We start from the raw sequence: 21,119 nt of genomic DNA, 5'->3' as shown, positions 1-21,119 counted from the left end.
AATTTATACTTTCATATATTAATTTTATGTGAATAAATGAAGTAATATATATATATATATATATATATATATATATATATATATATATATATATTCAGAATGTGAGAGATTGCTCAGTTGGTAGAGTGCTTGCCTTGCATGCAAGAGGCTCAGGTTTCGAAACTCAAGAAACTCGAGTCTTGAACTTCCGGTTCTTTGACTGTCATGGCTCTTGTGGGCTGCGACGTTGTTTGGCTGTGGAATATATATATATACATATATATACATATATATATAAACATATACACACATACACAAACATATATATAATAAGTAAATAAAATAAAAGTAGGATTTATAAATAGGTATAATTAATTAGGCGATGTTAGGTAGATGAATGATAAAATATGTTCCTATATATATGGTTGGTTTAATATTTGGGAGTCTGTATGGAGTTGTACGGATATAAGGTTCATTAGGTAGGAGTTAATTTATAATAACTCATAGGTCCTAAAGTTTTGGTAGGTTTAGATAGAGAAAGAGATAATTGGGGGGGGGGGCTAGAATAATGTGTTCCACAACCGTTCTTTTTCAACAGTCTAGTTCTCTCTCTAATGTCGCAGGTGCCCCAAAAAGGAGACCGACCGAAATGATGACCCTTTTTCAAACATCATTAAAATTTATGGTAACCACCATAATTTGGTGACCCTGACGTGATGTTGAGAGAAGAAAGGAAGGGAAAAATAGTGTTATATTTATCGTCTTATTATTATTATTATTATTATTATTATTATTATTATTATTATTATTCGTATTTCTTGTTAGGACTTTTTAAAAGTGAGAGTCTTATTAAAAGTTTGTTGTTGACTTAGAGAGAGAGAGAGAGATGTTGTAGTAGAGATTATTCGTGTTATAAAGCGATTCATATTTATAAAATGTTCATACTTAGAAGTGTAATGGAAGCTCTTAGAGTGTTCCGACAGTCTTAGTGTTCACATTGTAGATATGAGATGTCGAGACGTGTATGTAAAGACATTTTAAAACACGTGATATATATAAGACATATATAACAATTTTCACTTTACCTTCTGATGGAATTACAACAAAAAGACGACGTTTATAAAAACACATGATGGGTTTATTTCTTCTCCCGACCGGTCGTGGTTTTCATCATCAAGAATTCAAAGCTTCACATATTAAGTTTCAAAAGTTACCGTCTCGCTTCTAGACGTTCGAATCCCCACTGCAGACTAGTGTGGCCCTCAGGCTCTTATCATGCGATGTCTGGTTACATCAGTAGATCATTATATCGTCCGTATGTCTCTAGAAGGTCTGAGATTGCTTCTTGGAATAGTTCAGAAGCTGCATTTACCTTAAAAATTAGACGCTTGTAGCAGAATAAACTTGCATGTGTGACAAATGTTATTATGTACGTGCTTGATTCTCCAAGTTCTAGTTGGTGATATGCATTGGGGAGGTCTAGTTTGCTGAACGCTGTAGAACCATTTAGGTCAGCTATTAGATCAGCTACGGTCGGCATCGGATGTTTTATCCTTTGGATGGCTTCATTTGCCTTCCTCACGTCGAGGCAAATGCGTACACCACTATTTTTTTTTTTGGGGGGGGCTATCACAACAGAGCTAAACCAAGTGACTTCTTCAATCACGTCCATTTCTCAGAGATGCTTTAATTCTGTCTCCACGTCTTTCCCCATGTAAAAAGGTATTCTGCGGTGTCACTGTGTTACTGGAGATTCATCGTGTCTTCAGAAATTTTTCCCATTTTTCCATGTGGGAAATTTGTCTGGAATGGGGATGGTCACGTTGAACGTAAAATTTAATTTTATCATGCCCAGTGCTTTAGCAGAGTGAGCTCTACGTAAATTCTGCAGTCCAAGCAAGAGATTTTCACTGTCGACCACGAGTATCTTAGCTTGCAAGACTTGTCCCAAAACTTTATATTGACATTGATAAATCCTTGGATAGGTATTGCATGTTTGGACCTGTATGCAAATATCCGAGTTGTGGTCTTGTGTATAGATGGGTTGTGTTTTAGACCACCGTAAACACGTCCAGCCATTATGTTGGCACTAGCACCATTGTCTAAAACGAAAATTATTAGGGCGGGAACTTTCCATGTCTTAGGTGACATTGTAAACTTAAGTGAGTATACAGACTCATCACTAGATGTAGAAGGCGACACAGGAGGAATGATGAATTTCTCTTACCGTCTAAGTGTTTCACACTCTCACAAAGTGTTTTTTTTTTTGTGGCAGTTTTTACACTCTTTTCCTTGGGTTGGACAAGCCGGATGCGTTGGTGAGTATCTGTAATAGTGGTAGGTCTGTTGCCTGTCATCTTTGTTTTTGTCCATCATGTGGTTAGTTATTCAAGGTGTCATGCCAGCTATTTTGCTGCCCGGATCTAAAACGATTGTCTTTTCTATTGTTGCTGCTATTTTTGTCATTGTTCAGGCACGTATGATGCATGTGGTGTAACTGTTATAAAACATATGCAATTCATTCCATTCCATGTCTGTTGCACATGTATGAGCTATTTCAATCACGTTAGCTTCGTCCAGAACTTGTTTCAACGTAGAATTGTCTTTTAAGTTTTCTTCTAACTTTAGACGATGTACATCCCAGTAGAATTTGGGCTAGGACCTCCTGGTCGGTATTTTCAAAATCACACATGGAGGCCAGAGTCAGTAACCTTGCATAATAGGAGTCAAGACTTTTGTCTGGGTTCTTCATGGCCTGTTGAAACTTGAAAATTTCGTATAAAGTGTTTTTTTACAGCATAAGATGGTCGGTCAACAACTTTTTTGTAGCTTCATACTCGTTCAATACTACCAAACTGCCATCTAAGATGGGGGTTGCGTCTATTCCTTTCTGCTGGTCTGTGAAATTATGAAATATATCGAAAACTTCATCTCCTGCATAATGAAGAACGATTGTTTCCCTTTTTTTTTGTTGTTGATGTTCAGAGCAATGAATAGATTATCCAGCTTGTCTATCAATTTTTTTTCCAATGAATGGCAATCATAGCCTGGTCTGTGTGGACACTAAAACTTGGGAAAACTGGGAAACCGCTGCTGGTCATCTATAATATAAATCTCACCTGTCTGTTTAAATGTATGTATGTATGTATGTATGTATATCTGCCTTAAACTTTCTACAGAGGCAACAGATTTTCATGAGACTGATATCATTCTGAAGCTCGACCCTGCGGACAACAACTATCAAAAGATTTGCTAAAACATTAATTCCTTGACTCAACTGGGCACTTTTCTACAGGGAGGGGTCGCTTTTTTTTGCAGATATTTTCGATAGTCATCTCCTCTTTTCGATTGACTAGCTTTAATTTAAACCTTCGCCAGGCACTCAAGCTAGTTATTAATATTTCCAAAAGTTTGTAGTGGTTAAAATATCTTAAAATCTAATTCATGTATTTTTTTTTACTTTTCAGGAAGTTTATGATGTCATTACACCCCCTTTCTCTTCTGCATCCAGATTTTCCAGGTAACAACATTTTCCTTTAACTTTACTGTAAAAAGTATTCAGTATTCATATTCAACTAGCAGAGTAATAAAAAAAAATTGTGACATCATAAGGGAGGGGTTGTGACAAAAATAATTCAGTATTTATATTCAATTAGCAGAGTAATAAAAAAAATTGTGACATCATAAGGGAGGGGTTGTGACAAAAATAATTCAGTATTTATATTCAACTAGCGGAGTAATAAAAAGAATTGTGACATCATAAGGGAGCGGTTGTGACAAAAATAATTCAGTATTTATATTCAACTAGCAGAGTAATAAAAAAAATTGTGACATCATAAGGGAGGGGTTGTGACAAAAATAATTCAGTATTTATATTCAACTAGCAGAGTAATAAAAAAAAATTGTGACATCATAAGGGAGAGGTTGTGACAAAAATAATTCAGTATTTATATTCAACTAGCAGAGTAATAAAAAAAATTGTGACATCATAAGGGAGGGGTTGTGACAAAAATAATTCAGTATTTATATTCAACTAGCGCAGTAATAAAAAAATTGTGACATCATAAGGGAGGGGTTGTGACAAAAATAATTCAGTATTTATATTCAACTAGCAGAGTAATAAAAAAATTGTGACATCATAAGGGAGGGGTTGTGACAAAAATAATTCAGTATTTATATTCAACTAGCAGAGTAATAAAAAAATTGTGACATCATAAGGGAGGGGTTGTGACAAAAATAATTCAGTATTTATATTCAACTAGCAGAGTAATAAAAAAATTGTGACATCATAAGGGAGGGGTTGTGACAAAAATAATTCAGTATTTATATTCAACTAGCAGAGTAATAAAAAAATTGTGACATCATAAGGGAGGGGTTGTGACAAAAATAATTCAGTATTTATATTCAACTAGCAGAGTAATAAAAAAATTGTGACATCATAAGGGAGGGGTTGTGACAAAAATAATTCAGTATTTATATTCAACTAGCAGAGTAATAAAAAAATTGTGACATCATAAGGGAGGGGTTGTGACAAAAATAATTCAGTATTTATATTCAACTAGCGGAATAATAAAAAATTGTGACATCATAAGGGAGTGGTTGTGACAAAAATAATTCAGTATTTATATTCAACTAGCGGAGTAATAAAAAAATTGTGACATCATAAGGGAGGGGTTGTGACAAAAATAATTCAGTATTTATATTCAATGAATTCGTTGTTAATAATTGTTGTGGAGAAAGTAATCCCCCATCCTTTTCCTTATACAATAAACTATTGCGAGTATCATATCAGCGACAATGATGCTAGCCTCCAGGAGTACCATGCTAGTACAAGTCGAAATGGACCGTTCCCCATATGCATTACATGCTAGTTATCCAACCTGTAATTCCTAGTGGTATCATAGCAGGCTGTCTTAAGATATCCTAACCTAAAATACGCCAAACATTTATGTTATTGTTTTTTGTCCTTTCTCTTTGAAAAACTCAATCATGCTCTGCAAAGCCAAAAACAAAAACAACAAATATTTTTCTACAAAATAGCCTAACTAAACATCACGAATAAATATTAGAAGATATAAAGAACTTAAAGCATAAAAATTTTTACTATAATTATTGAACCCGAAAAGGATTGATATGCCGTAAAACAAAACAACCAAACTAAATACTATGTGTAAATATTTGAAATATAAACAACTTGAAAGATAAAAACTTTTTTAAAAAAAATTATTGGATTTAACATTAAATAACCTGAAAACGGTTAATATGCTGTAAAATAAAACAACCAAACCTGTTATTACTGTATTGTTCATTTATTCTTGGTTGGGTCCGTGCGTCAGAAGCAGAGACGCATCATTGAATTTCTGGCAAAAGTGCACTAAGAATGGTGGTGACTATGTAGAAAAATAAATTCTGGAGCACAAAATGTAACTCGTTTTAATGGTACCACTCCCATCTTGTGTAGTGCTTCAACTTTGAGTTAAAAAAAAAGGAGGCTTTACTTTTGGAACGACCCTCGTATACAATTATTGCTAAAACAATCACATTGCTTTCAACAAAGCACTTCATGCAATGACAACCCTCAATCTAAAATAGCATTATCAGTGCACCCCAGCTGGACTTTGTTATGATAACATTTTAAGTTAACATTCCTAAATTAATGTAAATAAATATTTTTTCCTAAATATTTTGATTATTCTAATACATATTTTAGCTGACAAAACTTTTAGGCTTGTATAATCATAATAATTGTCGATCAGCACACCTTTCGACATTGCCCGGTCAATATCCAACTCAGATATGCACAATTAAATTCCTTACAAAAGTGCAGTGAGAATGGTGATGATTATGCAGAAAAATAAATTCTGGAGCACAAAAGATCGCTTGTTTTAATAGTACCACTCCCGTTTTCATAGCTCTTCAACTGTTGAATTTAAAAAAAATAGGAGGCTTTTCTTTTGGAATGACCCTTATATGACAAAGTGCACTGTGGACGCCCAGGCGCAGTCATCGTTCATTGCTGGCAAAAGTGCAAAGTGAATGGGGGTGATTATGTAGAAAAATAAATTCTGGAACACAGATGGTCGCTCGTTTTGATAATACCACTCCCATCTTCATAGCTCTTCAACTTTTTTAGTTTAAAAATAGGAGGCTTTACTTTTGGAACGACCCTTGTAAATAGATTATCTGTTGTTATTTATTGAATGAATTTTATTAAAGGTTAAATGACTCAACAACATGGAAATATATGGAATTATCTGAATGTTTGATGTTTTTTCTTCTTTTTCAGCTCTTTCTTATCTGGATTTTTTAAATTGTTTTAAAGCTAAATAATAAAAAAAGAAAACCCGTGAAAGGAAACTGTAGACGTCTATCCAGCATCGATAATTGGTTTGGTTTGGGTTGCAAGTGCACCGCCATCTTCAAGCAACTTACTAGCAACCAAATCTATGTAAAGATATGGCTCACATCTTGAATCTAGACTCGATCAACATCAGCTCTTCCTCTGGCTGGAATGAGACGGGCATGGATATGCGATATGCTGAGGGAGGGATTGTGTATGCGATTGCCATTGTCGGAACGTTCGGCAATGCTCTCGTCCTTTTAGCAGTGTTGATGGTCAGCAAGCTACGACATGCAGCGACTGCATTTCTTTCACACCACTGCTTGCTCGACTTGATCAAGTCCGTCTTTTGCGTCACCCTTGGATACAGCCTTCAGCATCGACAGGAAATACCGCACTGCAATTGGTTTGGGACGGTCTACATCATCCTAATGACAGCATCTGCATATAATCTTTTTGCCATTGTGGTCAACGAGGAGTATCACATGATTTACTGCCGACAAAATTATAACAATTATCTTTGCATCAGTTTTGGCCTTTTCATGATTTGGTTCGCCAGCATCCTTATTCATCTCGGTGTCGGCTTCTTGCCCAGCCGTTTACATTACAACAAAGACATTGGTTTCTGCGCATTCAAACAGGGAATTCCTAGCAGCGTCGTCACGCACGTCTGCTGGTTGATCCTTGTGGTCTTCGCTATCATTCTTACTTCCGTCGGCCTCTGGTTTCTACACCAGAAGGTCCAGTACCATGCTTATTCTCCGAGGTCGATACTCGGAGAAGACTATCCTGCCCACGATGAAAAAGATATACTATGGGAAGCTGAACGAGACGAACTGCATTCCGACGTGCAACCATTTTTCATTGACAATCACCGTCGGAGAGTGTTCATCCTGATGGGCTTGACAGGCGTCTACCTGATGTGCTGGTTCCCACTTTTTGCTGTCACCATTTTTGATGTCCATTTCACTTTGAAGCCGCAGTTTTATAAAATCCTGACAATTGTAGCATGGAGTCAACCAGTGACAACTCCGATCTTTGCCAGCGTTTATCTGTGGGACATTGCGGATAAGTTTAATTTAGAAAAGGACCTGCAAAAAAAAATTGCTCGTCTGAACCCGAAGGACATGGAAGCTTCCCAAATGGAAACCACCTGTAACACTGCTTCAACGGCACTGTTGAGTCCTTCAGCAAGTATTCCGAATCGTCTGTTGAGCCCTTCGACGAGTATTCCGAATCGTCTGTTGAGCCCTTCGATGAGTGTTCCCAGTCGTCTGATTGCCATGCCGCCTACGTTGGCTGCATCCGAATGCAGTGAAGTGGGAAGTTCACGACGGCACTTGGCATTTGTCGATACTATGAGATCATCAGGAATTTCTAATGAAGGTGCGTCTACAAGTATGTCTCGTGAGCATCAACGTCTTTGGATGCGACAAGATGCACACTTATAATGCAAATAAGAATCGATTTGAAATCGACCAAATATTTATAGAAAGTCATAGAAATAAACCCAGTTTGATACAAAGCAATATTTCTGGAGCATTACTCTTTCTTTCTTTCTCTTCCTCTCTCTCTCTCTCTCTCTCTCTCTCTCTCTCTCTTCCCATCCTTCTCTCTTTGTTTCTGCTAGTTCTAGGCAAATTCATCTATAACAATTTTGTTGAATCTCGGTTATGCTGAAAACGAATATTGCAAATAAGTAGTTTTCCATATATAAAGCAATGTTATTTCTTATGTTATTGCGGGTGGCCATCTTGGTATGCATGCTTGCGCATAGTTTCTTGGGGTTGTGTTTACCATTCAATGTCTAAAATTTTTGTATTATTTGTATTATTGAGATTTCTGTTCTCATCTTGGGGGTTGTTTTCACAATGTTTCAGTTGAACTCTGGAATCTGCACAGAATTTTGAACAGAATGCTTTATTTGATCTCTGGGGCGGGGGGAGAGGATAGCATTTATTCGTTTCATCACCAATGACTGGATAGAAATCCTAAGGAATTTGCAGTGTCACCCGCACTGATGATTGAATCTTCAACCTCCAGAACAGTGTAGCTTACAAATTAATTTTACAAAATACTTGATCCACTATTTATTATTTTTTTAATTTATTTTATTTTTTTTATTATTTACCTTCACCCTCAAACAAGCCATATCGTCACTTGGACGTAAGGGGCTACCAATTGGAACCATGCCTAAGAAAGATTAACAAGATGTTAGTTTACATTACATTTAAACTTCTGCATATGAGTCCAGTCAGGAAAGCAGGTAACAGGAAGGGAATTCCAAAGTCTAGCTGTTCGAGGGAAGAAACTATTAGAATAAAAAGTTTTCTGGCATTTAGGGACCTCAACAGTGAAGGGGTGTGATTTTGTTGCTAAGTGGATTTGTTGGATATATGTACGTCGAATGGGCACGTGCAATTAGCACAGTCCATTAAAATACTTGTAAAAAAGGTGCAGGGATGCAACATTGTGGCGATGGGACAGGGATTGGAGTCTAGTTGACAAAGCTGGATCTATTAGATTAGAGACTCTTTTTTTGCACCCAATCCAAGAGGGAGAGATTGGATTAAATAAAAGGAATATGTTCAAAATTCCATGCAGATTCCTGAGTTCGACAGAAAGATTCCTAGATTTGACAAAATGCACCTGAAGAAGAGCAAAGGTTACACCGACTGAAACGTTGTGAAAATATCATTAAGGATGAGAACAGTAGTCCAAAGAATCCAAATAATACGAACAATCAATCCTCATCTCAAAAAATATGTCTAAAAGTTTGTTTCTATAAATCATCGACTAAACATTTTTTCAGCATCAATTTTGAACCCAAGAAATCTCAAACGTTTCTAACAATGAAACTTTCTTTTGTTTTGTTTCCTGAAAATCTTTCATTTTTCTATTGGTATTATTATTATTATACACTCACTTGGAGTTCTCACACAAGCCATAAGCAGCGATCACTCACTGGCAATAACTTATGGTGTTCCCTGGAGTCTGAGTGACCGCATCTCCCCAGATTTCCAGCACTCTTTCTACAAACGTTGCAAATCATTTTACATCATCACAACAGCCATTTACCTCTAATTTCTCATTGGCTACTACCATCAGTTTTCTTTGGATTTGAGTGGCAATAAGCTTCCTCAGAGTCTGCACCCTTCCAGTGGAGATCTGGTTGGTGATCTCCCTCCTCAGTTATTCCATCCTCATTAACCGTTCATTACTATTTTGTGTGATATTAGCCGAGGCTTGTGTGCTTTTTGAGAGGGGGGTGTAATATTACTATTATTTCTGCTGGCTATTGTTATTGCCGATTTTATGCTAATAGGCGGATCATAACAAATGGCTATAGGCTATCAGCATCTTCTTTTCTCAGGTCTCCAGTACTTTCCACAAAATTCTGGCGGTTCCCAACAAGGCAGTCTTCTGAAGCACTCCAACATTGCAATGGATCCCAATTTTTTCAACCCACCTATCACACTCCCTTCTAATTTCTTCAACTCCCTCAATCTCTTTTTATCTCTCTTGCTACTTTTTGATATTCTTCTTTTTTCTTTTTCCTCCACATTTACATCAGCTGGTATTATTATTATTATTGGCTTACAAAAAGCTTTCACACAGGCCATCAAAGATCTCTCCTTGAAAACAACCTGTGGCATTCCCTGAAAGCTGAGTGACAACTAGTCTCCTCAGATTTCCAATACTCTCCACCTCTTTCGATAACATTTGCAAATAAATTTGCATTATCGCAACGGCCACTTACCATTGATTTCTTGCTGGCAGCGGCCATTGGTTTCCACTGGAATTTGAGTGGCAATAAGCCTCCTTAAGTTCCCAGTTCTCTTTGCACTTGTCCAGTGGAGGTCTGGTCAGCATTCTCTCCTCGGTCTTTCCATCCTTCTTGACCCTTCTTGATTATTTGGAATCGCTCTTTGGGGTGGGGGTCGATGATGAGGCAATGGGGAGAGGGAGATGGGATAGCAAGCTTATAGATATGCAGCTTCAATGTTCTTGTTTCCATGTAATGCTTCATCTTTTGTCTCTGCAGCAGTTCGTCTGGCCCGCATATGTAGCTCATGTGTATTAGTCCTCACATTCAAGGGTTTTTCTTAATATTTCAGCTGTTTCCAGCTATTTCCCTGATTCGACTGGAAAGATACAACGAATAACAATAAGGAAAACCATTGAATGTGAAGACTAATACACATGAGCCAGATGCGTGATTATTATTATTATTATTATTATTATTTGGTCAATTCAATGAAAACATTACCAATTTGGTTGGCAATTAAGTTGACTTCAATGAATAATTTTGCTTGGCAAAGATTAAATAAAGCCATTTCTTGTTGGAAAGACAATTTATGTAGGTTTTAGTTGTTGCTGTGTTTTGGGTTTTTGGTGATCTTCTAAACTAACGCATTTCTGGTATAAACATTATTATGTGCTTATGTATCATGGTGAAATTATTATAAATTGCCAAAAATTATGGAAAATTATCGAGTTAACAATGTGCTAGCTGTATTTTTAACAAAAAACATCATCCACGATTGCATTCAATTTAAAAATGGCATATCCTTAATTTAATTCGATTTAAGTCAAGGGTGATAAGTCAGTTTGTTGCACAACTCTTCCACATTAAAACATACGATATATTATACTTTTACTTGAAATTATTTTTCTACTGGATCATTTTTTTGGAATTTTTGGAATTTATACTAATTTCGTCATGACACGTAAGTATGTAATAATGTTTTCACCTGAAATGCATTGGTTTAAAAGATAACCAATGTAAACAAACATTGGGTTTTCATTTCAATTAAGAAAATGAAATTAATCTGCAAAATACATTTGACAAAATCTTTATTTTTTTTTTGCAAAGATTGAAATTCGAGAAAAGGATTTTATTTTTTAATCAAATGTTGAATCTTCAAATGATGGAACGTCTACTGGCGAAAATCATGGATTGCTTTGTATTCCTCGTTTGATCACTTTGGTTTCATTTTTAGAATTCCATATTATGTTTCAGATTAAAAAAAAAAAAACTGATTTCAAAGGATCATGGAATCATTTTTGACTTTGGAATTTTTGTTCAATTTAACAAGAAGTATATAAACATAAAAAACAAAAAGCAGCAGAAAAGGTTATTTCCACAATTTCCAGCAGTTTACAGTAAGTTGCTGGAAAAACACCAAGAAAAAGCTGACATGATTAGCCAAATCACTTCTCTGAAACTATTCTTGAAAAAAAAGAAAATTGTTTTCGATCATAATTGTTTTCATGAAAAAAAAATTGTTTTCGGTGTTACAAAAAAAAATTATTTCATTGAAACTTTTCTCGTAAGAAATAACGAAATAAAAAACAAACAAAAAACAATGGAACTCATTTATTCTAAAATGAAAATTTTATTTATTTTTGATAGTATTAAATTAAGATTGTTATAATAATTTGCCCTTTTTTTTAAAATTTAAACATGAGTCTATTTTGCTGCCTTTAGCATTATTACAAGATATTCTTGTTTGCAGAGAAAACTACCCTCAAACTATCACTAAAAAATTTTTAATTTAAAATCTTTTTCTTTCTTGGCTACTCTCCAAATTAAAAAAAAAAAATAACAACAAAAAACTACATTCCGCTTCGATTTGATTACACAAATTGTCCATTGCAATCATTCAACAGTAGATAATGCTTACCTTTGTGACCTTCATGCAATCCCTCCTCACCTATCGAAAATGTGCAAGTTATCTCCTTTTGATTCCCTGTGTCTTGGTCTTATATAAGAGACTAGATCCTGCCGGTTCAGACAGTAAGACATACTTTTTTTTTTTTGTAAATGTCAAGTGTGAACGCAGACCTAACAATATTATTGGCATGAATAAATTAAAAGTAAAATTATTTATTTCTCTTGTCCACAACATCAGCACCCGTTGATTCTGGAAGTTTTCATGCAATGATCTCCTTTGAAAAAAAATCAACATATACAAACAGACACAAGCAAAGTGCCGCTTATATTATACATAGATAGGGAATCAAAGGGAGATAACTAATCTCCCATAAATCACTGTGGTTTTCCACCAGGGGTAATCACATGTGGTGTAGCCGAGGATTCATCCCTTTGTTAGGAGTGATTCGGGTTAAGATGTAGAAGCACTTGCAGACAAAACCATAAAGCAGGAGGAAGCATTGAATTTGGATTCCTTAAATGGATGTTGAACCTCGATGCCTCCATTCAGTTTCGAAAAACAAAAAATACCCTCTGGAGGGGCAGCTATATGTATAATTGGCAATTGAGTCCAGTGGCAAGGAGAAGTTCAGGATAACTTGAACCAATGCCGAGATAAGCAGAGAGCACATACAACACCTGGAAATCTCAAATGGTCACCCATTTAGTACTGACCAGGTTCAACGTTGCTTAATTTCAGTGATCCAGCAGAAACTGGTGCGTCAACATAATTATGCTATGGATGAGTTGAACCACTTTGTAAGATAACAAGTGATTTGATCGCATGCCAATGCAATAAAAGACTTTGAAACATTAATGCCCTTACATTATTTAGACCCCACTGTGTTGCAACCTATGACATTTTAATATATGATTCTGTTGGCTGAGCAATCCATAACTCAGGAAAGTGCAACATTTCATCTTAGCCCTTACCTGGGCTGGATCGGCAGTAAGAGAGGCCTGATCTGATCAATCGGTTGGTCAGATCAAGCCCCAATCTATCTGCAACTATTACTATTTCTATTTGAATCCCCCCCTCACTAATAACTACTAATTAGCTCCAAAATATGGTGGAAAATGGTAGCCGAAGTTCAATTGTTTTTTTTAAGAGACATAAACTTTTATCAAAATTATAGGATTCGTCATTAAATAACCTAAAAAGGTTTGATATGCCGTAAAACAGAACAACACATTCAAACTTCTTCTAAGTGTCCTTTTGCATGGCTTGTTGCACTTTGCTGAGATTTTTTTTTGCAAATTTAAATTTTGAATTTCAAATTTTCTATACACTAACAAGACCACCACTACCACTTATTTTCATACTCTCATAACTTTCATTTCATTGTCTTGCCATAAAATTGCCGCTTTTGCTATTGTTTACATGAAAAGATTTTTTCTTTTTTCAAATAAAAGTTTTAAATAAAAACCACAGAAAAGTCCGTGTGAAAAGAGATTCCAAAACTCTTTGTATCAAGTCGGGGCAAAAGTTTTTGCAATTAAAAATTTCATCTTGAAAATGAAAAACTGTGTCTTTGAAAATCCTTCTTTATAACAATAGCGACCTTTGTTCTCCATAACTTGATTCCATCTGTTAACGAACTTATTAATGCCTCTCTTGTAAAATTCTTTAGGTTTTGATATGAACTATGAATCTTGGGCTAAGATCCAATTGTAGTATCTGTTCTGATACTACACTTGTTAATTTGTCCTTGATCAATGTAAATTTATATTTTTGCCTATTGCTAGAGTGCCCTTTTTTAGAGAGCTGGTTTTCCCCCATAATTAAAAACAACCTTGTGTCACATTTTGCTCTCGTGGGTAAGCAAATGAATAAAATAAATCTAACTCATGTTCAATTTCATCTCATGATGATAACCTAAAGCCATCTAAATAATAAATACTCGAAATAGGTGATAATCAGAGGCAGCTAGATCAGGAGAATAAACAGGATGAGGCAAGATTTCACAGCTTGGTCAGTAGTGCTGTGTGAGGAGAAGCATTATCATGATGGAAGATAGCACCTTTTTTGTTGAGTAAAGGAGGTTGTTTGAGTTGGAACAATTACATTGAAGGCATTGCCAGGGCCGCTGCAAGAAAGGTGGGCTCTCTCTACCGTGCTAGACAACTACTAACACCCGAAAGTATCCTGTACCTCTATAAGGCCACCATTCGCCCATGTATGGAGTACTGCTGTCACATTTGGGCTGGTGCATCTGCTACTAGTCTCTCGCTCCTTGACAAGGTTCAAAAGAGAGTCGCCAACCTGATAGGCCATGAACTGGCATCTAAGCTTCAGCCTCTGTCCCATCAATGAAATGTTGCATCCCTCTGCCTGTTCTACAAGTATTTTAGTGGTGAATGCTCTGACGAACTGCAATCACTTGAGCCCCCACGACGTGAGCACCCTCGACAAACCCTGCTAAATCCCCCCCCCCACACTGTAGAGATCCCTAGATGTAAAAGATCTTTCTACTCCAATAGTTTCTTCCCCAGAACCGCTAGACTTTGGAATTCCATTCCAGGTCCCTGCTTCTCCAACAGTACTGACGTGCAGAAGTTCAAGTGTAACGTGAACCGACATCTTGCTGCCCAAATCCCTACATAGTACCCCAGTAGTTGTTGCCCCTGATAGTAGCCCCCTACACCAAAGTGGCAATTTGCCTTGTTTGGGGTGAAAATGTAATTAAAAAAAAAAAAAAAAGTTAGAATATTGCTGGAAATTTTGAATAATGCTTTAATAATCAGAAAGAAAAGTCATAAATTAATCATAGCGATATGTTTAAGTAATGACAATATACATAAAATAAATTAAAATTGTTTAAAATGCAATTTCTACAAACCGAAAAAAAAAAAAAAAAAAAAAAAACTGTTGCACCGACATGATATTAAAAAAATTTATGCCCACAAAGTGTTTTTCTCTCTGCATTTTTTTTTTTTAGGGACATTTATTTTACAAAACAAAGTTAATAAAGTTTATAAAATATTATGTATTCCAATATAAACAAACATAAGCTGGGAAAAGAAGCATTGCTGGGAAGCAAATATGTAAATGTATAAGAAGGCTGTTAGCAATGTAGAATACCGCGATAGTGAAGCGATGTGACGTATGAACAAAAAGCGACAAACGAATGAACGAAGGTTGTGTTTTGATTATAAATAAATGAAAATATAAAAACAATATGCATTAAGTAGAAAATGATAATGATAGGCTTATTAGTGAATACACCTCTAATAATACAGTAATAAAAAGTAAATTAATAATTTTGATAAATTCACTACCTCACTACTGTATGTTTATCTGCGTGATGTCGTAGTTTCGTATCTGTTGTTTCACACACACACCCACACACACACCCACACACCCACACACACACAAACATGTATATATATCGTTAGTTATCATTTCAAACCAGAAGATGCATATATTTTACACACTCATAGTATTTTATTCATATGTTAATATAATACGTCTTACGCGTATTTCGTTGAATAGCCGAAATTCACCAAACAACTTATCAGAGACATATGTGTTCCTCGGGAAAAAGAAACAGTTGGAGTGTTTTATATATGTGTGTGCGTATGCGTATGCGTGTCATGTGTGTGAGTGTGTGTGTATGTATATATATGTATATATGTATGTATATATATATATATGTATAGTTTGAAGTTGCTATTTTTCAAAAGTAGAGTAACCAATGAAATATAACGAGGTTAATACAAGAGTGCTCAATACGGCAGTAGAGCTAGTTACATTTTCAATTTGTCTTTACATAAGCAGTAATTTGTTGCTACACAGTCATGAGCATGTTTCGGTCTTTTAGTGTTTAGTAACTCGAGACCTCTTCAGGCAACAAACGTTTATTTACGAAACCGGAATTCAAAAGCCTTTTGAATTTCGTTTTCGTAAATAAGCGTTTGTTGCCTGAAGAGGTCTCGAGTTACTAAACACTAAAAGACCGAAACATGCTCATGACTGTGTAGCAACAAATCACTGCTTATGTAAAGACAAATTGAAAATATATATATATATATATATATATATATATATATATATATATATATATATATATTCGATGACGAAAAAGTTGCTATGGTAATCAACAGCCGATTGGAAGAAATCGTTTCTAAAACATCAATATTGAAAAAGTTGCTTTGGTAACCAACAGCCACTCAGAAGAAATCGTGTCTAAACCGTCAATGTTATATATATATATATATATATATATATATATATATATATATATATATATATATATATATATATATATATATATATATATATATATGTATGTATATGTATATATATATATATATATATATATATATATATATATATATATATATATATAACATGACTGTGTAGCAACAAATCACTGCTTATGTAAAGACAAATTGAATATATATATATATATATATATATATATATATATATATATACATACATACAGTCCTTGTCAAAATCATGATGGAAAAAAAAATGAAATCTGCTTCATTCGAAAACTTAACCCTGATCTAATAATTATTTTTTAAAAAACAAACATTTTCACCTGGTCAAAATGATAAGACCACTGATAATTTATCTAACAAAAGGCAATTATAAATTACTAAAAAAGGATCTCAGTATTTATTATAGCCTCCATTATTACGAATTACTTCAAAAATTCTCTTCAGCATGCTTGCGACTATGTTTTTTATCAGTTGCAAAGGAATTTTATCCCATGTACTGAAAACTGAATCAGAAAGTTCCTTTATCGAATCATACTGGGTTCCATCCTTGAACACTTCTTTTGCCATCCATCCCCAAAGATTTTCAATGGGATTGAGGTCCGGAGAACATGCTGGATGATCTAACAATTCTATATTATTTGAAGAAAAGTATTCTCGTGCTTGTCGAGAAGTGTGTATCGCAGCGTTGTCTTGCTGGAAAATCCAATTTCTTCCACACAGACGTGGACCTCCAGTCCTGATAGAAGCATTTTCAAGCATTGAACAGGTGAAAATGTTTTTTTTTTTTTTAAATAATTATTAGATCAGGGTTAAGGTTTCGAATGAAGATTTCATATTTTTTCCATCATATTTTCCCTTTTGGCAATGGTTTCAACCATTTGTTTGATTAAAAATTTGATATTATGTGTAAACGCTTACTTTCTTAAGTGGTCTTATAATTTTGACCAGGACTGTATTTGTATATATTTATGTATATAAACTTCAACTGTTTGATAAAAAGATATAACTATATATATATATATATATATATATATATATATATATATATATATATATATATAGTAATTTATAAAATATATATATATATATATAGTAATGTATAAAATATATATATATATATATATATATATAGTAATGTATAAAATATATATGGCGATTAAGCTACATTGAATATTCTGCATTTTATCCACTCTAAAGAACCCTAACATCTATTAAACTGTAGAAGAGAAATAGCAAATAATTGTGTTCGCAAGATAAAATTTACTCTAGGGTAGCAATACAAAATAGTTTTAAAACTAACAAAAACAATAGAAAATAAACAAATAAATAAATTAAATAAACATGAATATACATAAACGATCACACATATATGTATGTATATATATATATGTATATATGTGTGCATATATGTATGTACATATATATATATTTATATATAAACTAAAAAAACAAAAAACAAACACTAACCTAGTTTTAAAACAGATCCTTTGTCCGATAAAATGCATGCTCATTGGCTGATAGGAAGGGAGCGGTGGATACTAGAAAGCTGATTGGCTAACTAAAATCTCAATAGAAGAGGAGCATATAAAAAAAATAAACAACCACAGAATTCGCGCATAAGCCTGAAGAGTCCTAGAGTGGATGAAATGCGGAATATTCAGTGTAGCTTAATCGCCATATATATTTCATAAATTAGTAACTAGCTCTACCTACGTATTGAGCACTTTTGAAGTAAATACTTAAAGTTTACGCATAAATCTATACTTTCGTATATAAATTTTATGTGAGTAAATTAAGTAGTTATATATATATATATGTCGAATATCACTTGTTTTTGTCTTCCTTCCTCATCACCGAAACTTTCTGTTCCTTAAATTGTTGATAGGCTTCTAACACTTCCTTAAATATATAAAATAAAAAGTATAACAAAAATAAAGAAGCTCTAATGACATAAAAGCAATTAAGTAAATTTCAAATTCACTCCCTCCCTGTTATTTCCTACTTGCCAGCTGGTCTGATCTTGTATTCCTTTTCACAGTAAACTTTTGATTTGTTTTCATTTTGAAAAAGAGGAGTACGTCTCGAAATTATCAAAGACATTTGCCATCACGGTTACATTAAGTAGTACGGCCACATTTACTAATTTATATGTGAAAAATGAATCGATATATGAAGATTTATAATCTAAATACAACCTTTGCTCGCTCGTCTGTTCTTATTCATACGTCACGTTGCTTCAACATCCGGTGTTTTACATTGCAAACAACCTTCTTTATGCACTTACATATTTTAAAACACTATGCCGTTTTATACAAAAGTTGGATGAAGTTTATTCAATTTGAAATGAATAAAATTTATGATTCTTTGTTGTTTGAGAAGATGTTGATCAGAACTTCAATAAGAAAATGGTAATATTTTTCAATGTTTTCCTTTTTAAATAAAAATCGCCCCAGACTAAGCTTGAAGCCACTTAATGTAAGGAGCTAACAAGAACAAAATATGATTATTATAAAGACAGAAGATGCCTAAGACTAAGGTCAGAAGGCATCTCTTGTCTTTGTGATAATCCTCTTTCTTTTTTTGTTAGCTCTTTATATTAAGTGGCTTCACACCTTGTCTGAAGCGATTTACATAAAATATGATTTTTTTGTTTGTTTAATATTTTAACAAGAATTTAAATTAAAGGAGAGTAGAAAGTGGATATAACTCTCGCTTCCCTGATTTTTGTCTTTTAATTTTCACATTCGATGAGCAAGGTTTCTGACAAAGGGGGAAGAATTGCTGTTTTCGGGATCAAAATCTATCCATTTCACACTTAGTTTTCATTTTTATTTATTTATTATTTTTTAAACACCTTCATTCAAGTTGCTTCATACCTTGTCTGGAGCGATTTCCATTAAAAAGGTTTATTTTATTTTATATAATTTTGTTTTTGGATACAAACTTCACAGCAAAATATGCGAAAACATTTGTACTTTTTACTAACCATTCAAGTTGATTACGTCATGTGTCACGTGATTTTGATAAAAAAAAAAAAACGGGTTTTCATTTTGAGCTGTCTTTGTATAAATGACGTTGGACAAGAAGAATCTTCTTTTATTTTACCTTTTCTTGATTTGGACTTTTAATTAAAAGGAAAAATAATTTGTGTAATTGTTAATGATGAAAATTTTTGCGACATTAAATTTTGACAATCCGACATCAATCAAAACAAAACATTCCGATATTTGTACAAAATTTATAATCAAACTCTTTAAGTTTGAAAGTCATTTTAAAATGTTTGAAAATTTTATTTTCTACTCTTCTTCACGGAAAACCAAAAAAAAAAAAAAAAACAATAAATAATCAAAAATAATAAGTAAAGACATTTTTTTTTAATTTTATAATTTTTTGTTTTTCATTTCGCTTTTCATATTATTTGGATTACTCAAACTACTCTGTGTAAGTGCTAGTTTCACAACGTTTCGGCTAATGTAACCTCCCGCCTTCTTCAGATGTGTTATATTTGATCTCATTCTCGTCGCTAACTGTTATGCTTGCAGGTTGAACCAAATAACGTATAAGGCAATACAAATGAAGACTCAACAAACAAAGGTAGATCAATAAGAAGTGTATTAGAAAAAGTATACTTACAGTATATTTACATAATGGTTGTTAGGTAAGAGAGTCTTGGCTGGAGAACATATCTGCTCTCGGCTCAGCCTTCGATGGCTTCTGGTTAACACACACTCAGACTAACCGAGTCTTGTTATTTATGTGTAACATTATCCACATATGTAAATGAGTGGGTGCCACCACAACACCCTCCTCCCAAGATTTGAAGTCACACAGATTTCAATATCTTTTTCTCTTGGGATTTAACATTAATAGTTCATTAAGATGTCTCTTGTTGAACTCGAAGATAAAGGTTAATGAGGTTAATGAGTGTACAGAGGTCAAAGGGAACATATCGTAGTCATCGTTAGTAGTGGAAATTTGGTAAATTGCATTACTTTTAAGAGGATGGCTCATCAAGAATTTGTTCATGTTGGACTTGAAGACGACCATATTGTACTCAGTTGGAAAACATGCAAACGGAAGAGAGTTCCAAAGGCATGCAATTCTAAGAAAGAAGCTTTATTCATGAAATCTACGTTTAGGTTTAGGTACAAATAAAGAGTAGGGGAAATTATTGATAGTGGTTTCAGCTAGATGAGTGTTTTGTCAATTACATGTTTTTCTGGGTTTTTTTTTTTTAAAATAGTCAGGAATCTTTCTATTAAACTTGGGAATCTGCACGGAATTTTAAACGGAGCCCTTTATTTAATTCAAGAGGGTAGCATGTTCTTGTTCCGTCAGCCATGACCAGATAGAAGACTTAACTAATTCATAATTGTATTCTGAATATCGCCCATTCTGAGGATTGAACCTCTGGTGTAACAGATGAAATACATGGTAAAATTCAGTTGTAAGTGAAAGTCTCGTGGAGGTTGAAGGTTCAATCTTCAGTGTGGGCGATACAAATAATACAATTGTAAATTACTTAAGACTTTTACTCAGTCATGGCTGACAGAACGAGAGCATGCTACATCACTGGATTAAATAAAAGATTTTGTTTAAAATTTTGTACAAATTTCCGAGTTTGACAGAAAGATTCTTAAGTTTGACAAGAGACACCAAAAGGGAGTCAGAGGTTTTATCAGCCGAAACTTTGTGAAAATAACATGCAAGGTGAGATCATTAGTCCAAATAATCCAAATAAATCTAATTATCAATCCTCATCTAAAAAATTCAGAAACATTTCACTTTTTGTTTCGCAATTTTCTGATGACGACTTTATTTTGCAAAACGTTAAAAAAAAAAATTGCAGCACGAAAT

The 21,119-nt window shown here is 34.0% G+C and overlaps 1 protein-coding gene across 1 annotated transcript in view; it reads left to right on the top strand.

Moving 5' to 3' along the window:
* The window catches only part of LOC145241350 (uncharacterized), a 105,499-nt gene extending 97,574 nt beyond the window's left edge, over positions 1-7,925 (top strand). Inside the window, exons 2-3 of the mRNA XM_080104218.1 lie at positions 3,447-3,499; positions 6,266-7,925. Coding sequence (XP_079960344.1) covers positions 6,436-7,770 — 1,335 coding nt within the window. The 5' untranslated portion in view covers positions 3,447-3,499; positions 6,266-6,435 and the 3' untranslated portion in view covers positions 7,771-7,925. The remainder of the gene's footprint in view (positions 1-3,446; positions 3,500-6,265) is intronic.
* Positions 7,926-21,119: the final 13,194 nt, after the last annotated feature.

Source organism: Euprymna scolopes, chromosome 20 (assembly GCF_053919585.1).
Source record: "Euprymna scolopes isolate OS-2025 chromosome 20, ASM5391958v1, whole genome shotgun sequence".
In the NCBI taxonomy this organism is placed as follows: Eukaryota; Metazoa; Mollusca; class Cephalopoda; order Sepiida; family Sepiolidae; genus Euprymna; species Euprymna scolopes.
The sequence above is the reverse complement of the archived record's forward strand: the minus strand, read 5'-3'. Positions and strand labels throughout refer to the sequence as shown.